This window comes from Lissotriton helveticus, chromosome 6 (genome assembly GCF_964261635.1).
Source record: "Lissotriton helveticus chromosome 6, aLisHel1.1, whole genome shotgun sequence".
Taxonomy (NCBI): domain Eukaryota; kingdom Metazoa; phylum Chordata; class Amphibia; order Caudata; family Salamandridae; genus Lissotriton; species Lissotriton helveticus.
The window spans coordinates 1280008161-1280036079 of NC_136067.1; the positions used below are offsets into that span (position 1 = coordinate 1280008161).

A 27919-nucleotide genomic window follows, 5' to 3' on the forward strand; every position below is an offset into this window, starting at 1 on the left:
CATTGAGGGCTCTGAGACTATTTTTAATTTTTGGATTTTTCCTGCAGGGGAAGACCTGGTGGCTTTTCCTCCTCCTAGAGCACCGGACACTTGAGAACATTCAAATACTATTAACTTTGACATATTGCATATTTTGGTGTGTGCACCTGAGTCCCCAGCCACTGCTAGATTGAATTGTATACTCTCGAGCATGGAAAAGCTGTACAGTATCTTGAAACTGCTGCAAAACCCCTGAAATGGAAGGTTAACACTTCTTTTACAATGAACAATAATTTGCGGCATATTTTGCGGCAGCCTATCTTATACTACTGTATGTCATACAATTTTAAAACAATGTGGGTATACACAGTTAATATAACAATGTTGCCAATGTGCACACGTACTTTTCAAGTGTTCAACTCAAGTTCAAGAAGATAAACAGAATGTTGTGTGCCTTCACGCCTGGTGCTTAGTCCAAAGGCAACCGAAACTAAATTGTATACAAGTCTGTAGGAGAACGCCTCCCCACTGACGGGAGGACAACCCCAATAACAAAATCAATTGTTTTCAAGGAATTCAGATCAAGTTGTATTTCAATAAATCCACTTCAATTGAAATTGTTTGCATATTTCCAAGGAATATTTATTTTCGATTATTCATTCATAAACGATAGGACATTTCCATTCGGTACTCATTTTCCATAATATGATCAACAACCCAAGGCATTTCGGGTCAATAACACGACCCTTCTTCAGGTGTCATCATTTAAGGTTCAAATTGCTGTTGGCCATAAGGGTGAACGCTTGAATGAATAATCGAGAATAATTATTCCTTTGAAATATGCAAACAATTTAAATTGAAGTGGATTTATTGGAATACAAATTCATCTGAATTCATTGATAACAATTAATTACTGTGCTGAGTGGGCCCCCTGCAGCTCAGGCCCCCCCACCACACTGCGGGGGTTGCGGGGTCCTCTGTTACGCCATTCCCTAAAAACATTTGGCCAGGTAATACTACGTATATTAAAACCGCTAACGTGCCCTCATTAAACTTACTGTGAACTTAAATTAGTGTGTTTTACTAATTATTCTTAACTGGGACAAGCTAGCAGACAAAAGAACGCATTTAAGTCGATACCCTTGTATCAGTTTTATAAGATGCCATTGTTACAACTATGAGTGGGCATTGGTTTAGATAAAGAAACGTCTCTGCAATCAACAGAAGAGGAACTTGTAGGTGAAAAAGAGGGAGTGCTGGCAATACGGACACCTTGTGGCCAGCTGCAGTACACACTTTCTACACTTCGTGAACCGCCTAGAGATTGTCCCCTGTATTGGGTCAACTGCATGTTTCCCTTGTTGCAAGCTGCAAAAGTTGGAATATTGTGTTTTTTGGAGGTAAATTCTGTCAGCGTACAAATCTTGATTACAGGTTAAACCAAAATAGTTGTCTAGAAGATTTACACAAATTCTCGTGGGAAGGAAAGGCAGTTCATAGGTGTCCCATCCTTTCATTACTGAATGCGTGACTAATGCATTTTAGTGCAGTGTTGCGGCCACCAGCACTAAAATGTGTTACTCTAACCCCTGATGCATGGCACTTAGCAGGGCTGTATGTTGATACCTTATAGAGTATTTTGTTAAGTGGTCAGGAGTTGGTGAAACATGAACATAAGTCGGTCTGAGTGTGATGAAGAAAGTTAAGTAATATCTCTAGACATACTCCAAATGGAGAATTATATACCTGATGCAACATCGCTGTGTTCCAAAACCACTGCTTTATTGTCGAATAAAAGTTGCTGGCTCTAAGGTCCACCCAGGTTTCAAAGAAAACACATCAGGCAGCACGTGTTTCATCACGTACCGGGTGCGGGCCGGGAGCTTTCTCAAGGCAGGTAGTGAAATCACAAGTGTCAGTGATATCAAGTAGGCACTCTGGGTTGCAAAGTCGTAACCTGTATCGCTGATGGTCTGCGTCCCCAGCGGGTGAGTTATTCAGATGCGGTCCTTGTAAAGATGTGATATCTTTTATAACCTTCTTATAATCCAGTTTACCCCTAGAGTCATAAAACTTTCTCCAATTCCTTTCTAGTCTTTTACAAACCATTCTTAGCTCCAATGGCTGAGAATTAAGCCAGGGAAATGGTCTGCCATGTGGCACAGATTTATGATTCCTAAACGGGATGATCTGATCTAAGAAATCTTAATCCATTTAGTGAATTTTAATATTGCTTCGGAGAGATCCTACGTCTGGTCTAGAATTACAAAGAATGTTCTCCCATTCTATGAGATCTAACCAACTTTAACTAGCACCGATCTATCCTCGAGTGATGGAGGACTGCTGATAATCTGACCTGGCAGGATGATCGGTATCAAGTAATGTAACTGGAAGTGGTTTCATTAGTAGCATATTAGAAAGATTGTTAAAATCTAGGTCAAGAAGATATCCTTTCTTGTGTGTTGGTCCATCAACGTGCTGCGTCATTTGTAAACAGGCACGATCCTGTGATAGATTGATTGCTTCTGTACAGCTAGGATTGTCTAAATTAATATTCCAGTCCCCCAAAGAGTAGCATTAGCTTAGTTTAATGCCAGACTGGCGACCACATCAGGGAGGGCATGTAGTAACTGGACCTGGAGGACGATAAACAACAGCCCCAAAGAGAGGAAAAGTGGGGGGGGGGGGGGTAAATTCAATAGAAAATTAGATGCTTTCACTGAGGGGCAAGGGCCTTACTCCTCAGGAGTAGTCGCATTACTAAGGGGCTTTTCCTCAAGTTAAAATCACAGGCATCTCAAAACAATTTATCAGCACTAAGGTCACTTGAATGTAAGCAGCAACCATTAGTACCTACTTTAAGAGCACATAGTTGTTCAGAGGAATAGGACACCACAGTTTGAGTAAAAAGACCAGGGTTCCTGGCCCCCACCAGAGCTGGAACTGGATGGGCGCAGAAGGGGCCTGCCTTTGGCGCGCCAGCAAGGCACCTGCGCCCCGGCATTCATTTATAGAAGTAGCCCATCAAGATCGCGTCTCCAGGTGTCTCACGGAGGTAAAAATAAAGTATGAATGCGAGTGCAGTTCCAAATTCAACAAACAGTACACTGTAAGCTAGTTTCCCCCTAAAAGCAACGCCACCCCCTTTAAAAAAATCCCCCCTACACCGTTGGAATCAACACAGGATGTGGCCTAACGGCTAGAACAGCTGACCTCGAAGCTGGGTAATCAGGTTCAAGTCTCAGAAGGGATGCTCAACATCCTGTGATTCTTGGCAAATCACCTAATCTCCCCGTGCCTAATAAAATGAATGTGTCTGTCTAACGCAAGTGGGGCTCATGTAAATCGCTCGGACACCTTCGGGCCGAGTTTGCACTATATAACACTACCCCCAAAAAGATTTCGATAAGCAAAGTATCAACAAAATGTAACATTATGAGCCTGTTGGTAAGTTAGTGAATGTTGCACGGGTGTCGTTTAGGGGTTGCCAGAGGTAGTAACTGCTACCCCTGGTGTGCCATTTGATATGAATGCACTGGCCGTGCTACCCTCAGTCTAAGTGGTCACGAGGATAGTAACAGAAAGTAAGCAAGTAGTCCTTGTCGTTTTCCTAGCCCTTGGGTTTCAGATAGAATGGCGCAGAGGGTCTAAGGGTAGGACAAAGGGTCAATCCTGTGATGACAGTTGAGGGGTGGGTGGTGATGGTCTCAGATGACGTCACTTATCCTACCTCTGTCACTTTTGTAAATCGACATTCATGATTGTCGTTACCTATGTATTTGTTGTACGTTTTCCCTTTTGCGCGCTGGACCACATGACCTAGCAGCTCATCACCAACATTTGCTGCTGTATGCGTATAAATGATTCCTAGCACAATATATTGAAAATGTAATCTCTAAAATAAATTGGACACAGCGCTCATAACTTAGCGCGTTTCTTTGCAGGGGTTATTGCAAAAGAAATTGACCCATCCCCCCTCAGTATAGAGGCAGAGATGACAAAAGAGCAACTGAAGGAACATCAGCAGCAGCTGCAGGATCTGCGAATACAACTGGACACTAAGGTTTGGGCAGGGATAGCCAATGCCACTGTTCTTTCGAATGATTTGATTGTGAGGAGAGTGGTAGGCTGATTTTTTTTCTTTTCTGCTAGTTGTTTGCATATAACGCAGTCTATTTTATGTGCTGCTCGTTTACTGGATATCACACAATGAGAGGTGACTTATGGTCTAAATTTTAATCCTATTAACATTGTGACAATTAACGTATAAGATTGCTTTCTATCTACTAAATCGCTAGCAGTTAATTTACTTCCTTTATTTATTTTTTGCATAGTGTATATAATGCTGGCAGAGGTAAATTTCAAGGAGCTGAAGTGTGTTTTATGTTGCATAACTTCATATGAAATATACCATGAAATATAAAAGACATGGTATTGTGTCAGTTTTGAATATGGCTGATCTTCACCCGTTTTATCAACTAGTCCAATTTGCTGTGACCAATAGGCAATGTTCAATGTAGGTCACTGGGTCTGATAGCTCATAGGGTTAATGCATCATCTGTAGGACCTCACAGTCACAGGCTCCAATCCCATTGGTCCATTCAGCCTTTCCCCTTTCAGAGTTCAATTAAGTAAGTATTATTGAGCTGGGGAACAAAAGGCATCTGCTTTTAGTGCCAAGTTGACAAATAAGAATTTTATTATGTTACGTCATTTATTTCACTATACGCTGAAAGGAGTTAACGGCAAACAAGTGAAATCTGGAACCATCACTCTAATAAATGCACACTTGATTGTTAATACGAGGCCTGAGGATACAGAGCGCACCCAAAAAGAAAGCATTGTGGCTACTGGGAGTGTAGATAATGGAGGCCAAACATTGGTGGAGGGAGTGAATGTTAGGAATATGAGACCTTATTCAGTGGCATTGACAGACATTTCTAACTGATCCGTAAACTTCGCACAACAAATCTATTTGAATTCTATTTTAATGCCAGACTCCATTTGGTCCCTTTATGTTTTCAAGTTAAAGAAATAAGCAATCTCTGCATATATTTTAAGCCCTTTTAATCTTTGTCACTTAATCGTTAATGATATTAAATGTTAATTGTGCAATATCGTGAAGCATGCTTGGGTGCCTGCCATTACAATGTAACCACTAGGTGTTTGTTTTACTTACAGCATTTGCAATGCTGGTGTTGTTTTCCTATTTCTTAGTAAGGTTCAGAAGAAAGCGGTTTTGTGAACCTGTAGCTAATTGTTTAATCCTGACACTCTTGCAGGTCAACTATTATGAGCGGGAAATTGAGCTGATGAAGAAGAACTTTGAACAGGAGAGGAAAGATACAGAGCAAGCTTTTAAAATCGAGGTCAGTGAGCTGGAAGAGCAGAAGAGCGACCTTGAAGAGCTCCATGCAAAACTTGAAGAGGTCATTGTCGGCTTGAAGGACCAACTCCAAAAATCACCCCAAAGTCAAGAAATTGAAAAGCGGTTTGAGAAGGAACGTGCAGAAATGGAACAAAGCTATGCCAAGGAGATCTCCAACCTGGCCCAAAGTCTGACACGAGAAAGAGAGCAAGTGGAAGAAGATCTGAAGCGAATCCATCAGCTTGAGCTACAGTCGATGAGGTTTGATACTGCTTTATTACTGTGTGTATTTTGGATATTAAGAAATGGATTTAAAGAAAAGTTAACAAAACCTAACCTCCCTTAATGCATTGGTTTTCCAAGAAGAGCTTAACGTGCAGCATGTTCAATTGGTAGTGCAGGTCTAAGAATAGCATGACACAGGAAGGTGATCAAAAAGGTAGGTTGCAAAAGTGAATGCAACCGTCATACGGGGACTTAGAGAGATAAATAACCAGCCTTTTACAAGAGACCAACACGTGAAGATCGGCCAATTCTGAGTATTGTTTCACCCTGTGTTTCTGTTCTATTTAATATAAATGTACTTTGTCTTGCTGTAAAATTTTGGTTTTTACTATTAATTAGTCTGTTCTATTTCTTAAACCTAGGTTAGGTTTAGAAAATACTTTTAAAGGTGCTGTCCTCATGATCACACTTCCTGAAAAAGGCAGTGTTTTGTAAACCCTACAGCAGCCTCCTCTGCCACCTTTGAAAGGCGAAGATGAGGTAATCACAGATTTCATGGACCATACAGCATATTTACAACAGTGTTTTTATAAGTTACAGGTCAGATTAGAGGCACGTTGAAAGAGCTTTTTATACTATCTGGGCCTTCAAAGGCCTTAATAAATAGCTCTCTCGAAATCACAGACCAGAATGCAGTCTAGTGTTCCCTTCAGCAGGTCACCTAATGCGCATCCTGACCAGGGACAATGTGGGGGACTTATTTACCCAGAGTTGTCTTGATAGATAACATTAAATTGGTATAAGTCAAAATGATAGGAATGTCTACTCTTGTTTGAGTTTTTAAAGTTACCCAGGGTGGTTGAGGTCTAGAAAGAAAGCAAAAATACCTTGGCCATGTTTGGGAACCCAGCAAAAAAGCGGTTAAGCGCATTGGTTGATTTAGGTGTTAATGCACTTTTACTAAAATGAGCTGGGAAAATATATTCCCTGTGAATACCGTTTGCACAAAGAAGATTTTTAGACACTGAAAAAGAATTGCTGTTGACGGTGACTGGCTAAGGATTACATATATGATCTCTCCCGGTATTGACTGAGTGGTTGGTATTTGTGGTCTGGCTCTATTCTTGCCACCTTACCTCCCACCAGCCTTTTTTGTGACAAGTTAGTGATACAAACACACCATTATCGTCTTCATCTGCCACTGTTTTTAGGAGATCACTTTCTCTACAGCAGTGATTCTTAACTTGTAGTCCACTGACTCCAGGGGGTCCTTGACACCTACTCAGGGAGTTTGCGACTGTCTCAAAAATAAATAATAGTTGATAGATAAAATATATAAACATAATATGCCCTACTTTAAAATTGAAAATGTTACTATGCTGTGTAAATGGGAAGGGATTGTAAACTGGAGGCTAAAAAGTAGGTTGGCATCATAAGGTTAATTCATGGGAAAAGCACAAACACAACAAGGAACAGTATAGACAATTAGTGGTCTCAATTCAAGCACTAGTATGCTCTGACACTACAAGGGGAAGCCCACATTCTGAAAACCTCTATCCTTCAAAATAACATTAAAATTTCGATTCTTGTTTTTGACTTGTGGTGGGGTGCAGGCAATGGGGCAGTCACCTCCTTTTTGTCCTGGGTGGTTGCTGTCATGAGGTTTGACCTTCTGCCAGGTACGGATCATGAGTATCCCATTCCTTAAGTCTTCTCCATTTATGGGGAGGCAGGAGAGTGTAAACTCATCATGATCCAATGGCCTCTTTCATAACAGTGGTCACTGTTTCCCCAACTTGGTTGGTGTGACTAGAACCACTCTGAGATGGCTAGCCCAGGGAGTGGATGAGAGTAACAATCACAGAAATGGAAGTAATATCCTGCCAAACCCCCACCATCCATAGTATTTTGGAGCCTTAGGGTAGCAGGGCAGATGCAGGTGTGAAGGAATTTCCTTTTTATGTGAATGGTTTATGATCTGTGTTTATGCGCTCCTCTCCGGTGTATATCACTTTACGTTTGACCTGAGAGGCGAGTGCATCTCTCACTTAGTTTATGTATCACCCCTCCCCTTCCAGAATATACAAGTGTTAGCACACTGATTCTGCCATCTTTTGAGTAGATTGACCTGCTGTTACTAGGGTCCCGGATTTGCATTTTTTCAGCTTCGTTGCTTGAGAGGGTTACTGTACATGGGGGTCACTGTATTTCATATAATTACTCCTGTTCTGTCACCACAAGTTGTGCTACAAATGACTTATTTGCAAATTTGGACAGGCAGCTGCTCCATGCCCTGTAGCCCTCACTAAACACAGGTGGACCTGGAGGTACCAGTGGCTATGTATGTTTAAGTAGAAGCTGTTAAATCCAAAGCTATTCAGCAAAGCAAAAACAGCACTGATATTGTATTAGACCCACCATCTTCAATTGGATTCCAGCTCACACGCCTGACTATGAGGAGAGAGGCTCTCTAAAATAAAAGGTCCATGAGCAGAGAATTACGTGTTACTGATTTACCTTTTAAGGTTTGCATTATCCGTTGCTGTCATCTTGGAACATTTATTAAAGTGATTTGTCCCATGATCAATTCTTGATCTTATTGCTTTTTGCGCTAAAAATACAGTAGAACATATAGCAAGTACCTTTCTAACCTATAGATCTGTTTAGCTAAGGATTCACTTAAATCTTGGAACGCATTGTGCTTCAGGATTGTCACTATATGCATCATATGTTTAACATCGGTCACCATTAAACATTTAATAACGAATATTTTGGACCCTTGTAAACATACCTTTTTTGACTTTGTTTCCATTTTTTGAAACATTCAAATTGATTATTTATAGTGTGACTAGCAAGGTGCAATAGGTTACTTTTTGCTTGAAATGTAATATTAAAATGAAGATGTATATTACCCTCTGCTATCTTTTTACTCAACTGTCTTGTGAATCTGCTAACATAAGGTGTGGCAGGTTATTCTTGAATGGGCAATCGCTGTGCAAGTTGGGAGTAAGGTCATTATCAATCCCCAGTGTTGGGCATTGCAGTGCCATCTTCTTGAGCACCCATGCACATTGCTAGAGACTGACTTCCAGCTGTTGAGGACAGCGGTGATCATAGTTTATCCTCCGGATCAATTCTTGATCCTATTGCTTTTTGTGCTAAAAATACAGTAGAACATATAGCAAGTACCTTTCTAACCTATAGACCTGTTTAGCTAAGGATTCACTTAAATGTTAGATCGCATTGTGCTTCAGGATTGTGACTATATGCATCATATGTTTAACATCGGTCACCATTAAACTGTTTATCTCTAGGAATGAGGCTGAGGTCGAATTCAATCAAAAGCTGTCACAGGCTGAATCTCAGTACGCTGAAAACATTAAGAGTTTGTGGCATCAACATCGGTGTGAAATTGAAGATCTGGTGCAGACACATGAAGCTGCCGCAGAACGTATGAGAGCCGCACATGCACAGGAGAAGGAGAAATGGGGAGAGAAAGAAGCAAAAATTGTCATGGACAGTAGGAAGGATAGACTCAAGTATCAAGAAAAGATGAATGAAGAGCAAGCTAGGATCTGTAAAACATTTGCCATTGAGAAGGAAGCAGTGGAAACCAGCTACAAAAAACAAATTAACAGCCTTCTCTGCGAGGTCGAGCATCTGAAGACTTGTTTGAGTGGGGAAAGTAGGAAAACCACCAAAAAGGTTTTGAGTGTGCCAGTGGCCAAGCCCAAAACCCCTCCAAAGAAGCAAAAACATGGTAAGGGTTCTCCAAAATCATTTGAGGAGCTGGGCTCCCTGAGTCCACAACTGTCCCATCAGGCACATTCCAAAGACAACAGCCCGCTTTCCTCGTGCAATGACGATCAACCTGGGGCCAAAGAGCAAAAGGGGGAAAGTGATGCAAGGAAGCTGGAGTCTATGTTTCCGCGCAATTTGGAGGAAAAGGACAATCATCTTCAAGAGCAAGAAAAGCAAATAGACAAGCAGAGTGAACTCTATCCTGAGGATTTACTGTGCATAAAGGCCAATGAAGAGACTGTGTCTTTACTGGAAAATGTAAAGCAAGATGAGCTGCATCAGTTCGAGTGTTCCGTCACTTCACAGGTCAGTATTACCCAGGAGCTGCCGGAGAACGACCAGCTTCTAGAAAGTGAAGAAAGTGTGTTGAACAAGCAGCTCTGTCACCAACTTCAGGCCAAAGAAGTACAACTGCAAATGTTAAAAAAGAATGAAGGTGATCTTGCTGCCCGACTCGAAGAGAGCTCCAAATCGATTAATGTTCAGGAGTCACAACTCCAGGAGCTTGCCAAAGAAAAAGAGATTATTTCAGTACAAGCACACCATTTTCAAGAAGAGCTCAAACTTTTAAGGGTGGCCAATGAGGAGCTACTTGAGCGACAATCAGTGTTTGAAGCAGAACTGGAGAAAAGAGAATTCCTTGTTGCACAGAAAAGCGAGCTGGTCGAGTCCATCACTGAGGCAAACCAGGAGCTAGCTAGACAGCTTAGGAGTGTGGAAGAAGAGCTGTCTAACCTGCGGAAGAGAGGGGAAGGCGCACTAGAGCAGTTGAAACAGAAAGAGGAGGAGGTAGCCGACTGTGTATATCGAGTCCAAACAGACTTCGAAGTAGAGAAAAATGAGCTGAAAGACAAGCTGCTTCATCTGGAAGATTTGGTACGCCGAATGGAGGCTGAAACAGGACCAAGACTGGATGACAGGTTTGACTTCCTAATATCCTTAAGAAAACTAACCATTGTGGCTGGATTCTGTAACCCCGTAACTGCTCCTTATCCAATCAAAGCATGCGCTTTCTACTAATAAACCTGCCATTAAATACATTTGAAGATCAGTTTTCACTGTTGTATGATTTTGCTCTTTAAAAAAATCATCTTATGCAGCCTATTTCCATCTTTTCCTTCCTTCCACTGTTTATGTTCTGTGTGAACACGAATGCTTCCCATTGATCGCCAGTGTCACTCTTCTACATTGCTTTGCCTATTTCTCTCTCCCATCCATTCTCTGCAGCTGAGAAACCTGGAAAGCATGAGCTTCTTTTTGAGGTGGCCTGTAATCAGTAGTGCAGTGAAATGGACTTTATTTAATCATTGAAGCCCTCATTGGTGATAATGAGATTCCTGTTAATGCTCTATATTACCCACCCATCTCAGGCAGACCAGAACATTAAACAGTGTTTATTATTAGTAGCAGTGGCAATGATCACAGGTGGAATCCACCATTGTGGTTAGTTTTGACATCCTTGATCCTTGACACAAGCACTGATTACTGCTTCCTTTTACTTTTCTTCCTCTACAACTTACTCTGAGGATGCTGCATGGATTTACTGGGGAGGGCATGCTCTTTTTTTTCTTCCTCAACTGACAGGTGTTTGGTCACCCATTATATTGTAGTTAAACAATTGCAGATTTGTTTTTTTTTAATTGACACATTTTGAACTGAAGAGCTTTCTACTGAACAGCGCTTAAGAAGTTCTCATTAAAATGTGTTTTTCTCGCATGGTGCTCTCAATAGATTCATGTCCTAATGTGAGGTCCACAGGACACTGTCATTTAACTGTAAAAAAAAGTGGTACAGAGTAAAGTGCATGTGGACCACAACATGCTTCGGTACATTTTCCAGAAACTTTAGGAACATATGAGTTCTTTACTCGTTTTCAAAAAAGGAACTAGTGATGTTGGTGATCCAAGCATTTTGCCGATTTGTATATGTTTTCATATCTCTTACAGGTGTCCTCACATATTGAACCATGTGCCTTTTAATTCTTTGCCTCACCTACAGCACACTTGATGTTTATTCCGTACAGATGTTCACTTTCATCTAAAGGGGTCGGGTCGTTCAATGTTTAGCGAAATGTGAAAATGGAGCATACAAAGAAGCTGAAAATTCATTAATGATCTTGAAACAATTGGTAAATCATTCACAGACTGTGAAAGGACATGAGACTTATGGCAGATCAAATTCTGAGACCATAATTTGGTTTTTACTTATCTAATGTGTTTTCGTTTTGAACCCCTGCATAGTTGTCTTTCGAGAATTTTAACATTTAAGACGATTGTTCTTATTTCCATAACATCTGCAAGGCAAATTAGTGAGTTACAAGCCTTGAGGGTAAAACCTCCCTTCTGAACTTTCTTCCCTGATAAATTGCTATTGAGAACCAGGGTTCTCTTCCTGCCAAAAGTAGGTACTCCCTTCCTTTTATGTCAATGCAGCACCCTTTTCACATTCTATTCTTATCCCTATCCAACGACAGAGCAGGAAAGACTTAATTGATTGGACCCCAAAAGAGCTGTCAGTTTCTTCATGAACAGGACACTTGAATTCAGACTGGATGGCCAGCTTTTTGTGGGGTACAGCGGGAAAATGAAGGGAAAGGCTATTTAGAAAAGGTCTCTGTCAAGATGGATCATCCTTTGTTTTAAGATATTCTACGCCATGATGCACAAAAAACCTTCTGAAGATATTCCTGCTCACTCTACAAGAGCTAAATCTTCTAACTCTGCTTTAGCTAGAGGAGTTCCTGTAGCAGATATTTGTAAAGTAACTATTTAGGCCTCCCTTCACACTTTTGCAAAACACTACTGTTTAGAATCTGAACTGAGGAGGAATGGTCCCTTCGCTTATTCTGTTTTACAGGATTTTTTGGTATAGACAGACCCACACCCGGAGGTGGGTGTATAACTGCTTGGGTATTCTGTTAAACAGGTTAGGATCCTGCAGTTAGGTGTACCTATTAGAAGAACAAGTTATTTACCATTTCCTCACCAACCCACCCTCCTACCCGTTGCATGACTGTAGATACCAAAGAAGCTGGTTTCTGTATTTTTAGTATGTATGTATATTTGTATGTTAATACTTTGCCTTTAAAATAAAAAACTTCACATACAATTTTGTAGTGGTTCCATCTACTCGCCTTGAAGGCACGTAAAAATAATGGATGGAAACCCGCGTCAGCACGCCGAGTGGGGCTCTTTATGGCACCAATGACATCACATGGTGCTGCGTGCGGAGCTGTGTAAATACCAACGCCCACGTCGGCATGAGGGAACTATAAAAAAATGTTTCCATCCAAACTGGTGCCTGGGGCTATTCAAAAGGTGAGGACTCAATAGGTAGATACTGTGTCCACCAGAAAAAAGCATTACCAAAGGTAGGTAACTTGTTCTTTTGGGCAGATCAGAAATTATTACCTTTTAATTTGACCTTCAGTATGTAGCAGAGGTAATTAAGCAGAATGGCTTCGGACCCAGTGAGTAGGCGAGCTCTTGATACAGTGAGTAATCTCAAAGCCAAAAGCTCAAGCTAGGAGAAGGGTCCTTTTGGAGAACGGTTGTCATGTAATTTTGGTGCGTTCCCTTGATTGGTTCTTTCTTTGTGGATTCCCTTTTGCTAACCAGTTTAAGGCATTGATGCTGGAGAGTTTTAATGAAGCAGCACTTCACGAATTGCCATTACAGGAACTCCCTATGGGCAACTTTTGAGGGGGTGGAATTCTTTAAAGAAGGTGGAGGCATTTTTCCTAAATCAGAAGGTTACTTTTTCTGGGCCAGTGCTCCTAGGTCTTCTGAGCCCTCCTAATGTCTTTCAACAAAAGATCAGGTTTCAGTGGTAAACTTGGAACTTGATCCAGTTTGGTTGGCAGTAGCAGTATGACATAGATGATAATTTTCTAGAACTCTTCAGAGATGGGTCTTAGAAACCCCGTCTACTCGGCTGCATCCCTACATACTGCACAGTATGCCCAAATGTCTTTAAATACCTCCTTCAGTGTTTCTATCAGCCATATGGGTTCAAACTCTTCTGTGTCTGGCAACACACAGCTGCAGTCAGGCATTTACAAGCATGAAGTGCTTAAATTCTAAATAGCAAAGTGCATATTGTACAGCAAACCATGGACTCCACAGGGCCCGGGAGTCAAGTATTGAGGCTAGCTTTTCTAGCCCAAGCATCAAAATCTTAGTCTAACAGACGTTCTGTTAAAACGCAAAGACAATTCTCCTGATTTTCTTCAGCAGTGGCTTTATCAATGAAGTGTGTGCAGCAAAGGAGAAAGAAAAAACAAGCATTTGCAATGCAATAGGTCTCGTATTAGGAATGTTTGAGCTATTGGTCTTGTAAATGACAATTTTATTATTTATGTGTTGGTTTTGATAATAGCTAAATTAATAGCTTTGTCATTTACAATGCCAAAAGTTATAACTTTCGCAAATGTGACACCTATAGCATTTGTAATGCAACATGTTTTGTATTTACGTGACTTTGATGTATTGATATTACAAATTACAATGGCTTTTAATTTTTTTAAATAATTAATACTTAAATAAAAGTGATTGTAATTTATAATGGCAATAGCTTAAACTTTTGTAAATAACTTGTGAAGATTATGTTCAGTGTATTTTATTGTGACGAAAATTCAAGAACAGAAGTGAAATATTAACATCTTTTTGTGACATTTGTAATAAAGCTTGAAACATTGAGAGAACATATTTTAACCAGTTGTTGTTGAATGGTTGCGCAGATTGATGCTGGGGTGGCACTGAGTGATGCTGTGGTGGTGCAGAGTGATGCTGTGGTGGTTCAGAGTGGTGCTGTGGTGGTTCAGAGTGGTGCTGTGGTGGTGCAGAGTGATGCTGGGGTGGTGCAGAGTGATGCTGGGGTGGTGCAGAGTGATGCTGGGGTGGTGCAGAGTGATGCTGGGGTGGTGCAGAGTGATGCTGGGGTGGTGCAGAGTGATGCTGGTGTGGTGCTGGGTGATGGTGGGGTGGTGCTGGGTGGTGCTGGGTGATGGTGGGGTGGTGCTGGGTGATGGTGGGGTGGTGCTGAGTGATGCTGGGGTGGTGCTGAGTGATGCTGGGGTGGTGCTGAGTGATGCTGGGGTGGTGCTGAGTGATGCCGGGGTGGTGCTGAGTGATGCCGGGGTGGTGCTGAGTGATGCCGGGGTGGTGCTGAGTGATGCCGGGGTGGTGCTGAGTGATGCTGTGGTGGTGCTGAGTGATGCTGGGGTGGTGCTGAGTGATGCTGGGGTGGTGCTGAGTGATGCTGGGGTGGTGCTGAGTGATGCTGGGGTGGTGCTGAGTGATGCTGGGGTGGTGCTGAGTGATGCTGGGGTGGTGCTGAGTGATGCTGGGGTGATTCTGAGTGATGCTGGGGTGATTCTGAGTGATGCTGGGGTGATTCTGGGGTGGTGCTGAGTGATGCTGGGGTGGTGCTGAGTGATGCTGGGGTGGTGCTGAGTGATGCTGGGGTGGTGCTGAGTGATGCTGGGGTGGTGCTGAGTGATGCTGGGGTGGTGCGGAGTGATGCTGGGGTGGTGCGGAGTGATGCTGGGGTGGTGCTGAGTGATGCTGGGGTGGTGCTGAGTGATGCTGGGGTGGCGCGGAGTGGTGCTGTGGTGGTGCTGTGGTGGTGCTGAGTGATAATGTGGTGGTGCTGAGTGATACTGGGGTGGTGCTGAGTGATACTGGGGTGGTGCTGAGTGGTGCTGGGGTGGTGCTGAGTGATGCTGGGGTGGTGCTGAGTGATGCTGGGGTGATGCGATAGATAGAGTGTAATTATGTGGCTTGTAACTATGTGGCACTGAGTGGTATTGTTTGGAGTGTTGGTTGCATTGACTGCATTGTAATTATGTAGCATATAATTATGTGGCACTGAGTGGAATTGTGTGGAGTGTGTAATTTATTCAGTAGAGTGTAATTATGTGGCGTGTAATTATGTGGCACTGAGTGGTATTGTTTGGAGTGCATGTTGCATTGTAATTATGTAGCATATAATTATGTGTTCACCCAGTGGTATTGCGTGGAGTGTGGTATTCAGTAGAGTGTAATTATGTGGTGTGTAATTATGTGGCACTGAGTGGTATTTGGAGTGTATGTTGCATTGAGCGCAGTGTAATTATGTGGCGTGTAATTATGTGGCACTGAGTGGTATTTGGAGTGTAAGTTGTATTGAGGGTATTGTAATTATGTGGCATGTAACTATGTGGCAATGAGTGGTATTTGGAGTGTATGTTGCATTGAGTGCAGTGTAATTATGTGGTGTGTAACTATGTGGCACTGAGTGGTATTTGGAGTGTATGTTGCATTGAGTGCAGAGTAATTATGTAGCATATAATTATGTGGCACTGAGTGGTATTGTGTGGAGTGTGTTTTGCATTCAGTAGAGTGTAATGATGTGGTGTGTAATTATGTGGCACTGAGTGGTATTTGGAGGGTATGTTGCCATCCATCTGCGGGGCCCTGATTTCCGAGAGCGCGTGTACAGAATCAGAGCGCGTGGCACTCCCAAACGCAGTAGATTGGTTGGAAGCGCACACCGAAGCACAGCACAAATGCAAGCGCACAGGACACTTCCTGTGTGGAAATGCATTGGGTTTCTAGATTATGTATTCACAATAGTACCAAGTAAAGATAATCATTCACCCATTGTGGCTTCCAAAAAGGATGTGCGTCATCTGGTAGGATACAAGGTCACACAAACCCTGGAAAGGGTGGAGAGCGGCAGGAAGATTATATGTTTTATGAAATGCCTGAAACACTGTAGAGACGAACATTAAAGCAATACTGAAAAAAAGAGTCGACTACGTCTTCTGCATTCCTCCTGGCCTAAATGTCTGACTTACCACTGGAATATTATAATTACAAAGCTGGCATAAAGCAGGCTGAGGATCAAGTTACTAATTTCTTGCGAGCAAGCGCTGTAAAGCGGTTTCTGCCAGTAGCGGCTCTCCTGACAAAAACTGTGTGTCTCGTTCATGATGTGACCTGTGGGGAAAACTGGCTTTAATCAAGCAACCGAAAAATGGTGTGCAGTTGTGGTCCTGGTTCAAATATCAGACAGCGGGGGAAGAAAATGAAGGGGTTGGAAAAAGCTTTCAACGCAGCAACATGTGAAAACAACGTTCTTAACCCTCTCTGCCGTCCGTGCTTGTACAGAAACTGGGACGGAACATAGGCCAGGGCCAAAATAAAAGTGGCCCCTGTTACAGAATTAGATAGTCAAAAAGTTGCCTGCGTTTGCAAATCAGTGCAGTTTTGAATATGTTAAGACAAGCGGTGTTAGTGTTTTGCAAGGAATGGGAGGGTGTATGCATTTGTCCTCGCTGCGGGCAATGTTTATGTCAACAGTAAACAAGGCACGGCCTGCAGCCGTGAATAAGTGACGGCGGGGGCGGGTGACTGATTTCCGAGAGGCAGTGTACAGAATCAGAGCGCGTGGCACTCCCAAACGCAGTAGATTGGTTGGAAGCGCACACCGAAGCACAGCACAAATGCGAGCGCACAGGACACTTCCTGTGTGGAAGTGCATTGGGTTTCTGGATTACGTATTCACAATAGTACCAAGTAAAGATAATCATTCACTCATTGTGGCTTCCAAAAAGGATGTGCGTCATCTGGTAGGATACAAGGTCACACAAACCCTGGAAAGGGTGGAGAGCGGCAGGAAGATTATATGTTTTATGAAATGCCTGAAACACTGTAGAGACGAACATTAAAGCAATACTGAAAAAAAGAGTCGACTACGTCTTCTGCATTCCTCCTGGCCTAAATGTCTGACTTACCACTGGAATATTATAATTACAAAGCTGGCATAAAGCAGGCTGAGGATCAAGTTACTAATTTCTTGCGAGCAAGCGCTGTAAAGCGGTTTCTGCCAGTAGCGGCTCTCCTGACAAAAAACGTGTGTCTCGTTCATGATGTGACCTGTGGGGAAAACTGGCTTTAATCAAGCAACCGAAAAATGGTATGCAGTTGTGGTCCTGGCTCAAATATCAGACAGCGGGGGAAGAAAATGAAGGGGTTGGAAAAAGCTTTCAACGCAGCAACATGTGAAAACAACGTTCTTAACCCTCTCTGCCGTCCGTGCTTGCACAGAAACTGGGACGGAACATAGGCCAGGGCCAAAATAAAAGTGGCCCCTGTTACAGAATTAGATAGTTAAAAAGTTGCCTGTGTTTGCAAATCAGTGCAGTTTTGAATATGTTAAGACAAGCGGTGTGAGTGTTTTGCAAGGAATGGGAGGGTGTATGCATTTGTCCTCGCTGCGGGCAATGTTTATGTCAAAAGTAAACAAGGCACGGCCTGCAGCCGTGAATAAGTGACGGCGGGGGGCGGGGCAGCTGAAGCCTTTGATGTGGCAAATGCTGCTGGCAGGGGGTAGCCTGTGGGGAAATGCGAGGCGCAGCCGTGAATAAGTGACGGCGGGGGGCGGGCAGCTGAAGCCTTTGATGTGGCAAATGCTGCTGGCATGGGGAAGCCTGTGGGGAAATGTAAGCTCGTGCACGAAGGAACTTGTGGTAACGTGATTTCACGTGAACTGTTGAGAATCCTCATCATAAAAAAGTGGATGGATCGGAAAAGGTCTCTCTACGAGACCTAAAAAAGCACTGTGGTTCTACAGGATGGTATTTCTAACAAAACCCTTGCTTTTTCCACTAAAGAGTGATGTAAACCCCCACTGATCTCTGTGTTACTGAACCACCCCCCACAGGCCTAGGTGCTAGTGAGTCAAACAGAACACAGTTACTCGATGCAAGTTGCTGTCATAATACTTAATATTTCCTTACGGTGTTCTGCCAGCTGATCAATACCTGAACTAGACTCTCCTTGTCTGCACCTGTGATTGAAAGCTGTTCTGATCTCAAAGCATGTCTTTATCATGGTAGTATTTCTGCATCTTGTAATTGGATTTCATTTAAGAGAGGGGCTTGTTTTTGTGTATTTCAAGAAGTCACTGATTCATATATAAATATGCTGGTGTACTAAAACTATATTTCCAATTTTAGATATATTAATTATGATATCACATCTATTTTTCATATTGCTTCCCAGTTCAAAGTCTCTATCTGCCACCTTTCGGAAGTTCAAAAGTTACAATTTACAAACAATATTTTTGTTGGATATTATTATCCATGGGCCAATAGCCCTCATTTTGTGGTTGGCAGAAAACACATTAAGTTTTATGTTCCTCAAGACATAATAACAAAAGTGTACACAAGTGCAGACAGGGATTTCCCTGCCCAAGAGCAGTCAATTCAAAATGTACTGGTCAGAAATAAAATTAAAAACTGACCTTTCAAGTTTCAGTCCTCCCTAATATCACCAAGTAGTGCTGATAGTGCTATTGAACAGTTTTTAAATAAGTAGGTAGAGTCTGATGCTTTTTAGTCAGGCTTCTGGGTCTTGCAGAGGCCAAAGAGAAAAGTTAATAAGGCAAAAACCTAGAGGGCACACAGTGGGCAGATGGATTGACTTACATTTGTGTACAACTTTCTTTGAATTAAAAACGTTGTCGTCATTTCCCAGAAATGTACAGAACAGATAACCAGAATATCAAATAGCGGCATTTCATAGCCCTTCGTGGCTTATAAATAGCAGCGGAACGCATAAGCAGTTAATATCACTTGTCGAGCCATCCGTCATGCAACATGATTGAAAGCATTACTTTTTTTTTGGTTCAGGAGAAATTCATCAACATCACATTTGCGATGTCAGGAAAGGTACAAATTTTGGTTTATAAGAGTTCACATCCCCTCCTACGAAATCTGGTCCCTACTAATTACGTTTACCCTGGAAACTAAATCCAACTTGCATTGCCACACTCAAGACCTTAGAAAACAGTACAGGTACAGCTCAGTGGGAAAAAAAGCAGTCTTAGGAGACCTCTCCAAAATCTCAATTCCTCATCTAAAAGCTATTCTCCATGCTGCTGCAAGACATGGTACAGGAGCCATCGGAAAGTCAGAAAATCACTTCCATCCTTAAACCATGCCACTGACTCCACATAGAAGCGAGGGTAAACTTCAACATCACATGTAGAAATCACAAAACAATTCACATTGGCTTTCCCTCCTACTTGAAGGACAAACTGCAACTCGCAGATGGAAAAAGTCATATAAGAAACAGGCGAATTCTTACTAAATTCAATAAAGTTAAAACATCAAAACTTCTCATGATTTGCACCAAGACTATAAAACTCTATCTCTGACACCATGAGATTTAATCCAGATCTGCTGTCTTTCCTTAAGGAACTTAATACACCCTTCTTCAAACTATATATCAAATACTAATTTGACCTTCTGTTCACCTCCCTTCAGTATGTTCTGTGTTATCATCAAATACGTTACCTGTAAAGTGCTCCACTGCTCCTGTGGGTAGATCAACCCTTTGCAAAGTGGACAGCAGTCTAAGGGTCCCTAATCATTAATCCTTTCAGGTCCTCAGTCGTCTGTTTCCAGTTCACCAGACTGTCAGTGGAACTAGCATCTGTTCTCCTTTATTGTATCTGCATATTCCTGTGCAATGTTACTCATCATCAAAATGTGAAACTACACATTTAAGCTGCCAGATCAGACTACACGCAATGTTACATATATATTTTTGGAGTGGAGCATTCATCCAAAGCACAGGCGGACTGTTACAAAAAAATATAGTATAAGATGGCAAAGCCGGTTGCATGATGAGGCCGCTCTATGTTGAGCTTCTCAACCATGAATTGTCTGCCTCTGTCCAAATTTGATCAGAGAGGGAAATTAGGGAAATTACAGCATTCCCTGCTAAATGGACCTTCCTCCACAGACGTGCCTGAAAGTAAAAAGTGGTGGTAGAATGTGATCAATGGGCAAGACAATAACAAACAAACTTGCCTCTAACACTCCCATCCGCCTTTGTTCCTGTGCTGGCCTTTCTTCTACCCGAGGATATTTGCAACTGAAGGTAAATATCCTGTTCCATGAGATTTGTAAAGTACTTCGGTGAAAGCCCCATTTGTTTTGTAAATCTCATCTTGACGCAAGGCTGAAGGTGTGATGTTCAGTTTTGTCATAGTGTTTCAAAAATCACTTCATCAGCATGTTATTGCTTAGCAATCTCCTTTGGATTTTATCAGTTGTTGGTGTGTTCTAAAAGTCGCAAATGTTAAGAAGAGGTTATCCGGACATGTAAATTAGTTACTTCTTCCAATAGTTATGTCTTATTGCTAATATACTTTGATTCCCTTTCCTACCACTTCACCTTCTTCAGAATACCATACCACACTGTTACTGCCTCAAAAAAGAAAGTAACCTGGTGCTGATGGATATGAAGCATAGGGGGAGCATTTAGGGGACATCTTCATTAGAGCCCAAACAAAATGGCTAACACCTAATGAGGTAGACAGTTATGCAATTTACACTACCTGTTTCCTTAGTCTATTTTTAATTCGGAAATAATCCATCACGCACTGTGATTAAAAGCAGATATTGATCAGGAGAACTATTTTTAAACAAATGTTTTTTTATATTGGAATCTGAAATGGTTGACATGGTCTGTTCTAATAACTGTAAATGCAATAAACTTGGCGTTTTTTAAGAAGGAATACATACTTTGCTTACGTATGACAAGGCTTGAAATTAACAACATCCATACAGTTCAAATAGTTTCATGCAATGTACACAAAATATTTTGTTTCCTAAATCATTCAACATATTTTCCTTTTTAGAATTGAGATAAATCGACTGGCTGAAGACAACTGTGTGCTGAGAAATAATATCGAAAGATTACAGCAAAACCTGGATGCTTCAGCAGCTGAAAACAGTAGGCAAAAGTAAGCGATGGTGCAAGGAATTACAATTTATGAAAACATCTGATGAGCGCATGTGAAGAAAACGTGAAAGGCTGCTTGTGTGGACAATTCAATACAGATTGATAAAGACTGTGCTTGTTGTTTTCTTGAATTATTGTCCCCTTTACACAGTTAATAATATTGTGGTCATAAAAGGGTATTATTATCTTAATTCTTAGATTATAAAATATTGTACACAGTTGAATGGGAAGTCGTTTGCAGTCCTATACAGAAGCGTGTCCTCAAACCCTGCGGTTTGCTTCTTGTTCATATAGACAGAAATGTAGATTGAGGGAAGAAGATGGTGGACGGTAGTAGTGATTGGTCCCATCTTTTCTAATGTCTTTGACTTTCCCAGGCACTACTCTGGGATGTAGGGGAGGGCGCAGAGGATGTGTGTTAGGTCGATAGCTGTACTGTATTTTTGTTGACTTCATAAATATATTGGAGGCATTGTTTTTATTGCTTTGTGTAATTCATTTAGAATTTGACTTTTGTAAATTTGTTGAATTTAACAGGTAATGCACATGGTAACATTGTAAGAAACGTATATGTTCTTTCTTTTTGTTTATCTTCTGCTTTATATGAGTAGTGTGTGATTACAATGTTATTTACCAACTTTTTCTCTAGGAAAACCACAGAGAAGTTAGAAAATGACATTGTAGCGCTGAGCAGTGAGGTAATTGGGAACAGTGCATGAACTCATTGATTCAATATATTTGTGGTTCATGAAAATGACTCATTTGTTTCTGATGAAAATTATCTTCAGCATTTGCTCCTTTGTGTATCATGCCTTTCAGTACCAAGCAAGGTATTAACATCGATTCAGCACTTTCTTGCCTTCACATTAACATTATATATGCTTGGTAAGCTGCTTGTACCAAATACGTTTTTTTTCATTTTATTCACTGGGTGCATTTCTATTGTACACTGAGATCAGAAGAGGCATTCATGTTTCACGTGGGAGGGGCAGTTTTAGCCTTTACCATGCCAAATCATTGTATTGTATTTCTAGAACAAGGCATTCAAGGATGAGGTGTCCCTGCTAAGCACTAGAAACCTCCAACTGAGTGACGCCATCTCTGATCTGTGTGCCAAGGCTGAAGAGAGCCAACATACCATCCAGCTGCTGAACCAGAGATTGGCAGAGGTTGCAGATCAGAAGGAAGATGAAGCAGCTGTTGCCAGGCAACTGCAGGTGACTGTAACGAGCCTTGAAAAGCAGCAGCATCAGCAGGAATCAGCATGGCTGCGGGAGAGAGGGCAGGCTGCACAAGAGTTGCACAGGTCAAAGGAAACGGTAAGACACTCTTCTGCTAAACTAGATTCTAGTGTTATCCTTTAGTATTTGTATACATCTCTGGCCAGGTCACTGAGTGCACAGGCACACTAGTCCAAATGAGTCTCAATTCTAAATGTATTTACATCTAATTTTTAAGGATAGTGATGTATTTTTAATATTGTCACACAGAGGCAGCTCACTAATATCACTGCAAATAATCTCCGTGACACCCTCACATTTCTCATATGTTAGGTCCAGTTTTGATCTAAAAGAAACCTTTTTTTGCAGTGTTGAAACAAATATTTCCCTGACAAATGTCTGTAATAGACTCCCTACATTATCCACACTAAAAATAAATTAAAGGAAAAAGATATTTAAAACAATCTGTTTAACCGCATGCGTGCGGTGCAGATTTCCGCGCTGCGCTGAGTTTTAAAAAAAGGCGCGGTTCATGACGAGCTCAGTTCGTCATGAGCGTACGAGAGGCGTAACTCATGACGAGCTGAGCTCGTCATGAGCGTCGAAGGGGTTAAGGTCATTGGGGCGAGAAACCCTGAAGAACAGAGCTGGCTCTATCTGGGTCCCCCCTGAGAGGCAGGGGCCTGGGCCAGAGGCCACTTTGCAGATGCCTTTAAACATCTCTGTTCGTGGTAGGCTCTGTTTGTAACAAGGGCCAATCTCTAATAAAATGCCGGTAGGGACGTGTGCATGACAATGAACAATTCTAAACAAATTGATTTGTTGTGCAACAGTGGTGCAGTCATTAGAGTTTTCTCTTAGCACTAATGTTACACAACTTCTCTTTCCACTGTACTGCATTAAAAACGCAACAGCAATTATTTTGATGCCTTTGTAGTCCTTATAAAAATGGCCACCTTGTGAACAAGTGGTTTTAAGGTTCACAGTTTTGTCCCTGCTTTAGCATAGGTTAAGCATAGGTTAATAGGTGGTTTTGTCCCAGACTCAGGGGCTGATGAGCTGAGAGTTGGTCATTTGTACTTGCATGAATAATCTAGTGTTGGAGTAGCCATCGATCAAAAATTATTTTCAATTCTTAAATAGATTATTGATATCTGTATCAGCGGTTGCAGTTTCTACCCTTTACCTGTGTTCCTGAGCAAAATATGTTGATTCATTGGTCGCGCGAGTGAAGCTACTCCCCAACACTAACACGTGCCGGACTGGGAACCCTAAGTAGCACTGGAAATTTTGGCGGGCCAGCCACCCAGCTGCTTTTGCCTGATACCCGCTACGACCAGTCCGACCCTGACTTACCTGCATAAAAGTAGTATCAGTGATTTAGTTCTAGTTTCTACGATGTGCTGTGAATATCATAATAACGTGAAAGCCTCCAAGTTGCATAAACAAATGTTTTCAAATCATAACTCGGATTAAATGCCAGATCTCAAAACCTAAGTACTAATACATTTGTTGTAAGTGAAAGCCTGGAGAGTCTAGAACCTAAGAGGAATAACTTAAGCTAAGAAGTAGTCTTGTTCATGTTTTTGTTTAAATCTGTTTTTTTCATGCAATGTATTCCTGCAACATACAGAACTCGGAAAACTTGCATCTACAGCTACATACGTGGCTGCATATTGATGCATATCCGCTTAAATGTGGTAAGAGGAAAAAGAGCAACGAAAAGTGTAAATCATCAATTAATAGAACATTCAAATTCAATTCCACTGGTTCTCCTGGTCGAGCATTTTCATTCATTGTGAGTCCGCAACCGCCTCCTAAGTGCCGACCCATGTTTCACACATGAATATTTCATTTCAGTTCTTTGTCTCTAATGATCACTTTGAAAAAACGTCCACCAAATCATTGCTGACTTCTCTGCGTCTAATGCTGTCTCAAATAAATTCCTTCATCCTTATTTGTAAAAACACTGGATTCGTCTCATTGCTTCTTGCTCCCCTCGGCACAAATTCAGATGTCCAATTAAAGCTGGCCGATCTAGAATACCACATCATTCCTAAATATATCAGTGATAATTTCATCTGTCCCTGAATCCTCTTTTTTCTTTTAGGGATTGTGTGAATTAATTGAAAAAAATATCCTATTCATCCTGATATCTCAAGCAAGATTGGCACTTGTAAGGATGATCAAATGTTGCAGCTCACTATATATGGGCTGTCCTCATAAGGGTGATCTGCTGATTGGAAGCTCTGATAAGGTGGGCCTCTACGAGTTGCCCGTATTGGCCGCGGTTAAATGTGAGATTCACACTAAGGTGTGTACAGTAATTCACACAAGAGGTCCTGCATACTTATGATTATCGTCACACAAATCAGAACATAACCTTAGATCAAGAGCGAACCCAGCTTTGCTGGTGTCTAGATGAAACAAAGGCTGTGGAAGGAGGTGCCTCCTAAGCAATTAGTGGGCAGCTTTAGAGGACTTTGCCAGTAGATCTGCAGGAAATCGGGAACACAAGACCTTTAGAAGTAGATTTGGGCTCTAAAGTGGTAAGTTCAAGCCTCTCAGAAATAGGAAAACGTTCTTCCATTTTCAATTCATGAACTGATCATGGCTTCTTTAAAGAAAAGGAATAGGCGAAGATCTCAAACAGCTGCAGTATCACTCAAAGGTAAAACTGCATGAACGAAAAGATGTAGAAAGGGAGGGTTTTAAAAGACATGTGGCTGGAGATATAATCTCCTTCCAAGTCTTTTAAGATGCAAAGATGAGACTTCTTCCTAACTCCTCGTACAAAATGTTCACGATGGGAGAAGTTATTCTTAGGCAAAACAGGACATCTTTGTAAGCATTTTTGTGTTTTTCACAGGTACACCACAAATAATATTCTCTTTAAAAGTTGCACTTAAAAACATTGGTGAAGCACGTCAGAGGTGATGCTATTAACATGGGGCATTGCCAGGATATTTAGAGGTTTGCCGAAAAGATGCGGCATATCCTCTGCCTGGTGTCACCCTTCCCTGTGTAAACCAGTGATTTTAGTGAACCCCGGAAGCATATGTACTCTGTAAAATCAATTTTAAACCTCACTCCTTGACGATATGGTCACACACTGAGGGAAAGAAGTTGAGAGTAACATTCATATTATGCTGGTCTCTGCAAACAGCAGCCTTTTTGCAGAGCCTATCCTTCGAGCATCGTGCAATCGTACATTCGCATACCTTTGCAACATGTCTTGGTACATCTCTGAGCTACATGCCAAACCCACCATGGATAGACTGCACTCTCATGATTTTCTAAAAAAGAGACAATGATCCAATGTCAGTTTGAGCCTGCTAGACATAATTATCTACAAGTAACATCACATTTGGCGTCCCATGCGTGCGTGTTCAAAGAATAGGATTATTTGTGCAGTGTCTTTCGGTTCTTTAGTTCAGCTCCGTGGTGCAATGCAATACAGCTCCTCTGGTGCAATACACGTATTTTCTGCACATGTAACACTCTACCTCTTTAAAAGATAGATGAACCATTATAGATGGCTTGTGTTATGTTGCAAAGAGTAAACTGCGAACTCTAATACATTTCTTAATAATTTTGAAACGTATAGTTACCATTGCCATACAAATTTCTAATTTAAAGCTGTCAGTTGTTTAGTGTTAGATCTTAATTCTCTTTAACAATCTTGTTAAGGAACACACATGTTTAATTCTGGCAGAATTTGTTTCTGTAAACACTATCCAAGAATAAAAATGAATTCAAAGAAAAAGTGCTCATATTCTGTGTAATTGATGGCATCTCTTTGCTTAAAGTAGGCCATAGGATTTTCGTGAAGGTTTTTACATCTTGGTGCCTGTGGCATCCACAGTGATACTCTTTGAGACTTTCAAATTGGATTTAGATCAAATTGCTGAAGGATCCAGCTGTCTGCCAAGCATGATGCTGCGGACTTGTCTTCTCGAACCTGTCCCCTGATCTATGGAGTATTCTTCCTCATACTCTTAGGTCCCAAACCAATCTCCTCACTTTCCATCAAAAACTGAAAACTGTTATATTCTCTATTTTAGTATAATCACTGCTTTTATCATTCAGTTCTATCAACTATTGCCAGGATACCTACTTGGCTCATTGCTTCCGCTTTATACATTTCCTTTATTAGTTTGTGACTGAGGTTTATCTTTCATTCCAGCAAAAAGAACAGGTGATAGACAGAATGCTGAACAAATCAAACATTCACCCCCCCCCCCAGTCACAGATCTGGGTTTAATCCATAGTTTTTTGCTCACCACGCCACCCCAGTTTGACCCAGCCATTTGCAAATCAGTCTTGACCCTCCTCCCCATGGGTACGGTCCAGCCCGAACTGCAAGGCCAGGTCCTCCCTGGACTGGAAACAGGCACTCTGGGACTGGTTTCGGGGTAGGGAGTAACAACATACCCAGTGGGTGTCCTCATGGGATGTAACAAGAAGAGGGAAGGCGGTGCTAAGGAGGGACTACTAAACCTATTGACAAATGAAAAGCCACCATTTGCAAAGGACAGGGATAGGAGCCAATTAAAAAGATGGGTGGAAAGTGGGCGGAGATTTATGCCCATATCCTGAATTCAGCATGTCTCGCAGGGACCGCGCAAGCGCTGCCTAGGCGAGACCGATAAATGAAGGTGCAAGATAGTCTTTCAGTTGCCAATTGTAGTGGTGTTAAGGGGACACAACTACATGGCGATGTTCCACATACGGGACACAAATCTCCAAATTCCCTTTCTTACAGCCCACAGAAAATATATTTTTCTATGATGTAACCCAAAGGTTTAAAATTCCGAATTTGCCTTTAGGCCTTATGTCACCACCTTTGATCTTCACAATGGTCTTGGCGGTGGCAGTAATCTATCTGCACTTACAAGGATGCATGCGTTTATTTACCTGAACGACAAGCCCCTAAAGTTGAGCCCCTCCCCCCAAAGAAAGGGTATTTTTTTGCTTAGCAGATGACGCTGGCACTATTGAGTAGTTTTGGTTTTGTCCTTAGAACTCCTGCTATACAAAATCTCACCAGACCAAAGTATTCATTTTGTGTACATAAATTAGCGAACACTTCTCTGGTGTCTCTATTTCCACCACCAGAGAACATTTAGCAGTTATTAGAATTTTCTATATGTTTACTTTTGATATTTGTTTTCTTGATTTGTGAACTAATCTAAGCATTACGAAGTAATGCACTTAAGGCCAGGTGATTTGTATTTAGAGAAATGTATTTGTAATTATTGAATTTGAGCTGTATAAAGTATCTGAATAGACCTCTAGACTGTAAACGTGCACTAGCTCTTGTGAGGCCCCAACTTAGGCAAAACCAATATTATTAGTGTCCTCATGGTGTGTTGATGCCTCAGATTGAATACAGTACTTCAAGACAAACATTATTTATACTCAGTGAGTGTTTTAACTGATCACAATTTTTTATTTCCTCAAAATTACAGACACATGCTTCACCTCTCCACAAAGTTTTTAATGCTATGAATAGCAATAGAAAGGAA

At 41.6% G+C, this 27919-nt stretch overlaps 1 protein-coding gene across 3 annotated transcripts in view; it reads left to right on the forward strand.

Moving 5' to 3' along the window:
* NINL (ninein like) overlaps positions 1-27919 on the forward strand; it is a 425470-nt gene that overhangs the window by 291471 nt on the left and 106080 nt on the right. For 2 of the 3 annotated variants that reach the window (XM_078649025.1, XM_078649026.1), the window contains exons 16-21: positions 3924-4042; positions 5262-5608; positions 8887-10293; positions 21068-21172; positions 21821-21869; positions 22206-22490. In XM_078649025.1, coding sequence (XP_078505151.1) covers positions 3924-4042; positions 5262-5608; positions 8887-10293; positions 21068-21172; positions 21821-21869; positions 22206-22490 — 2312 coding nt within the window. The remainder of the gene's footprint in view (positions 1-3923; positions 4043-5261; positions 5609-8886; positions 10294-21067; positions 21173-21820; positions 21870-22205; positions 22491-27919) is intronic. The other variant, XM_078649027.1, reaches the window with a different exon arrangement.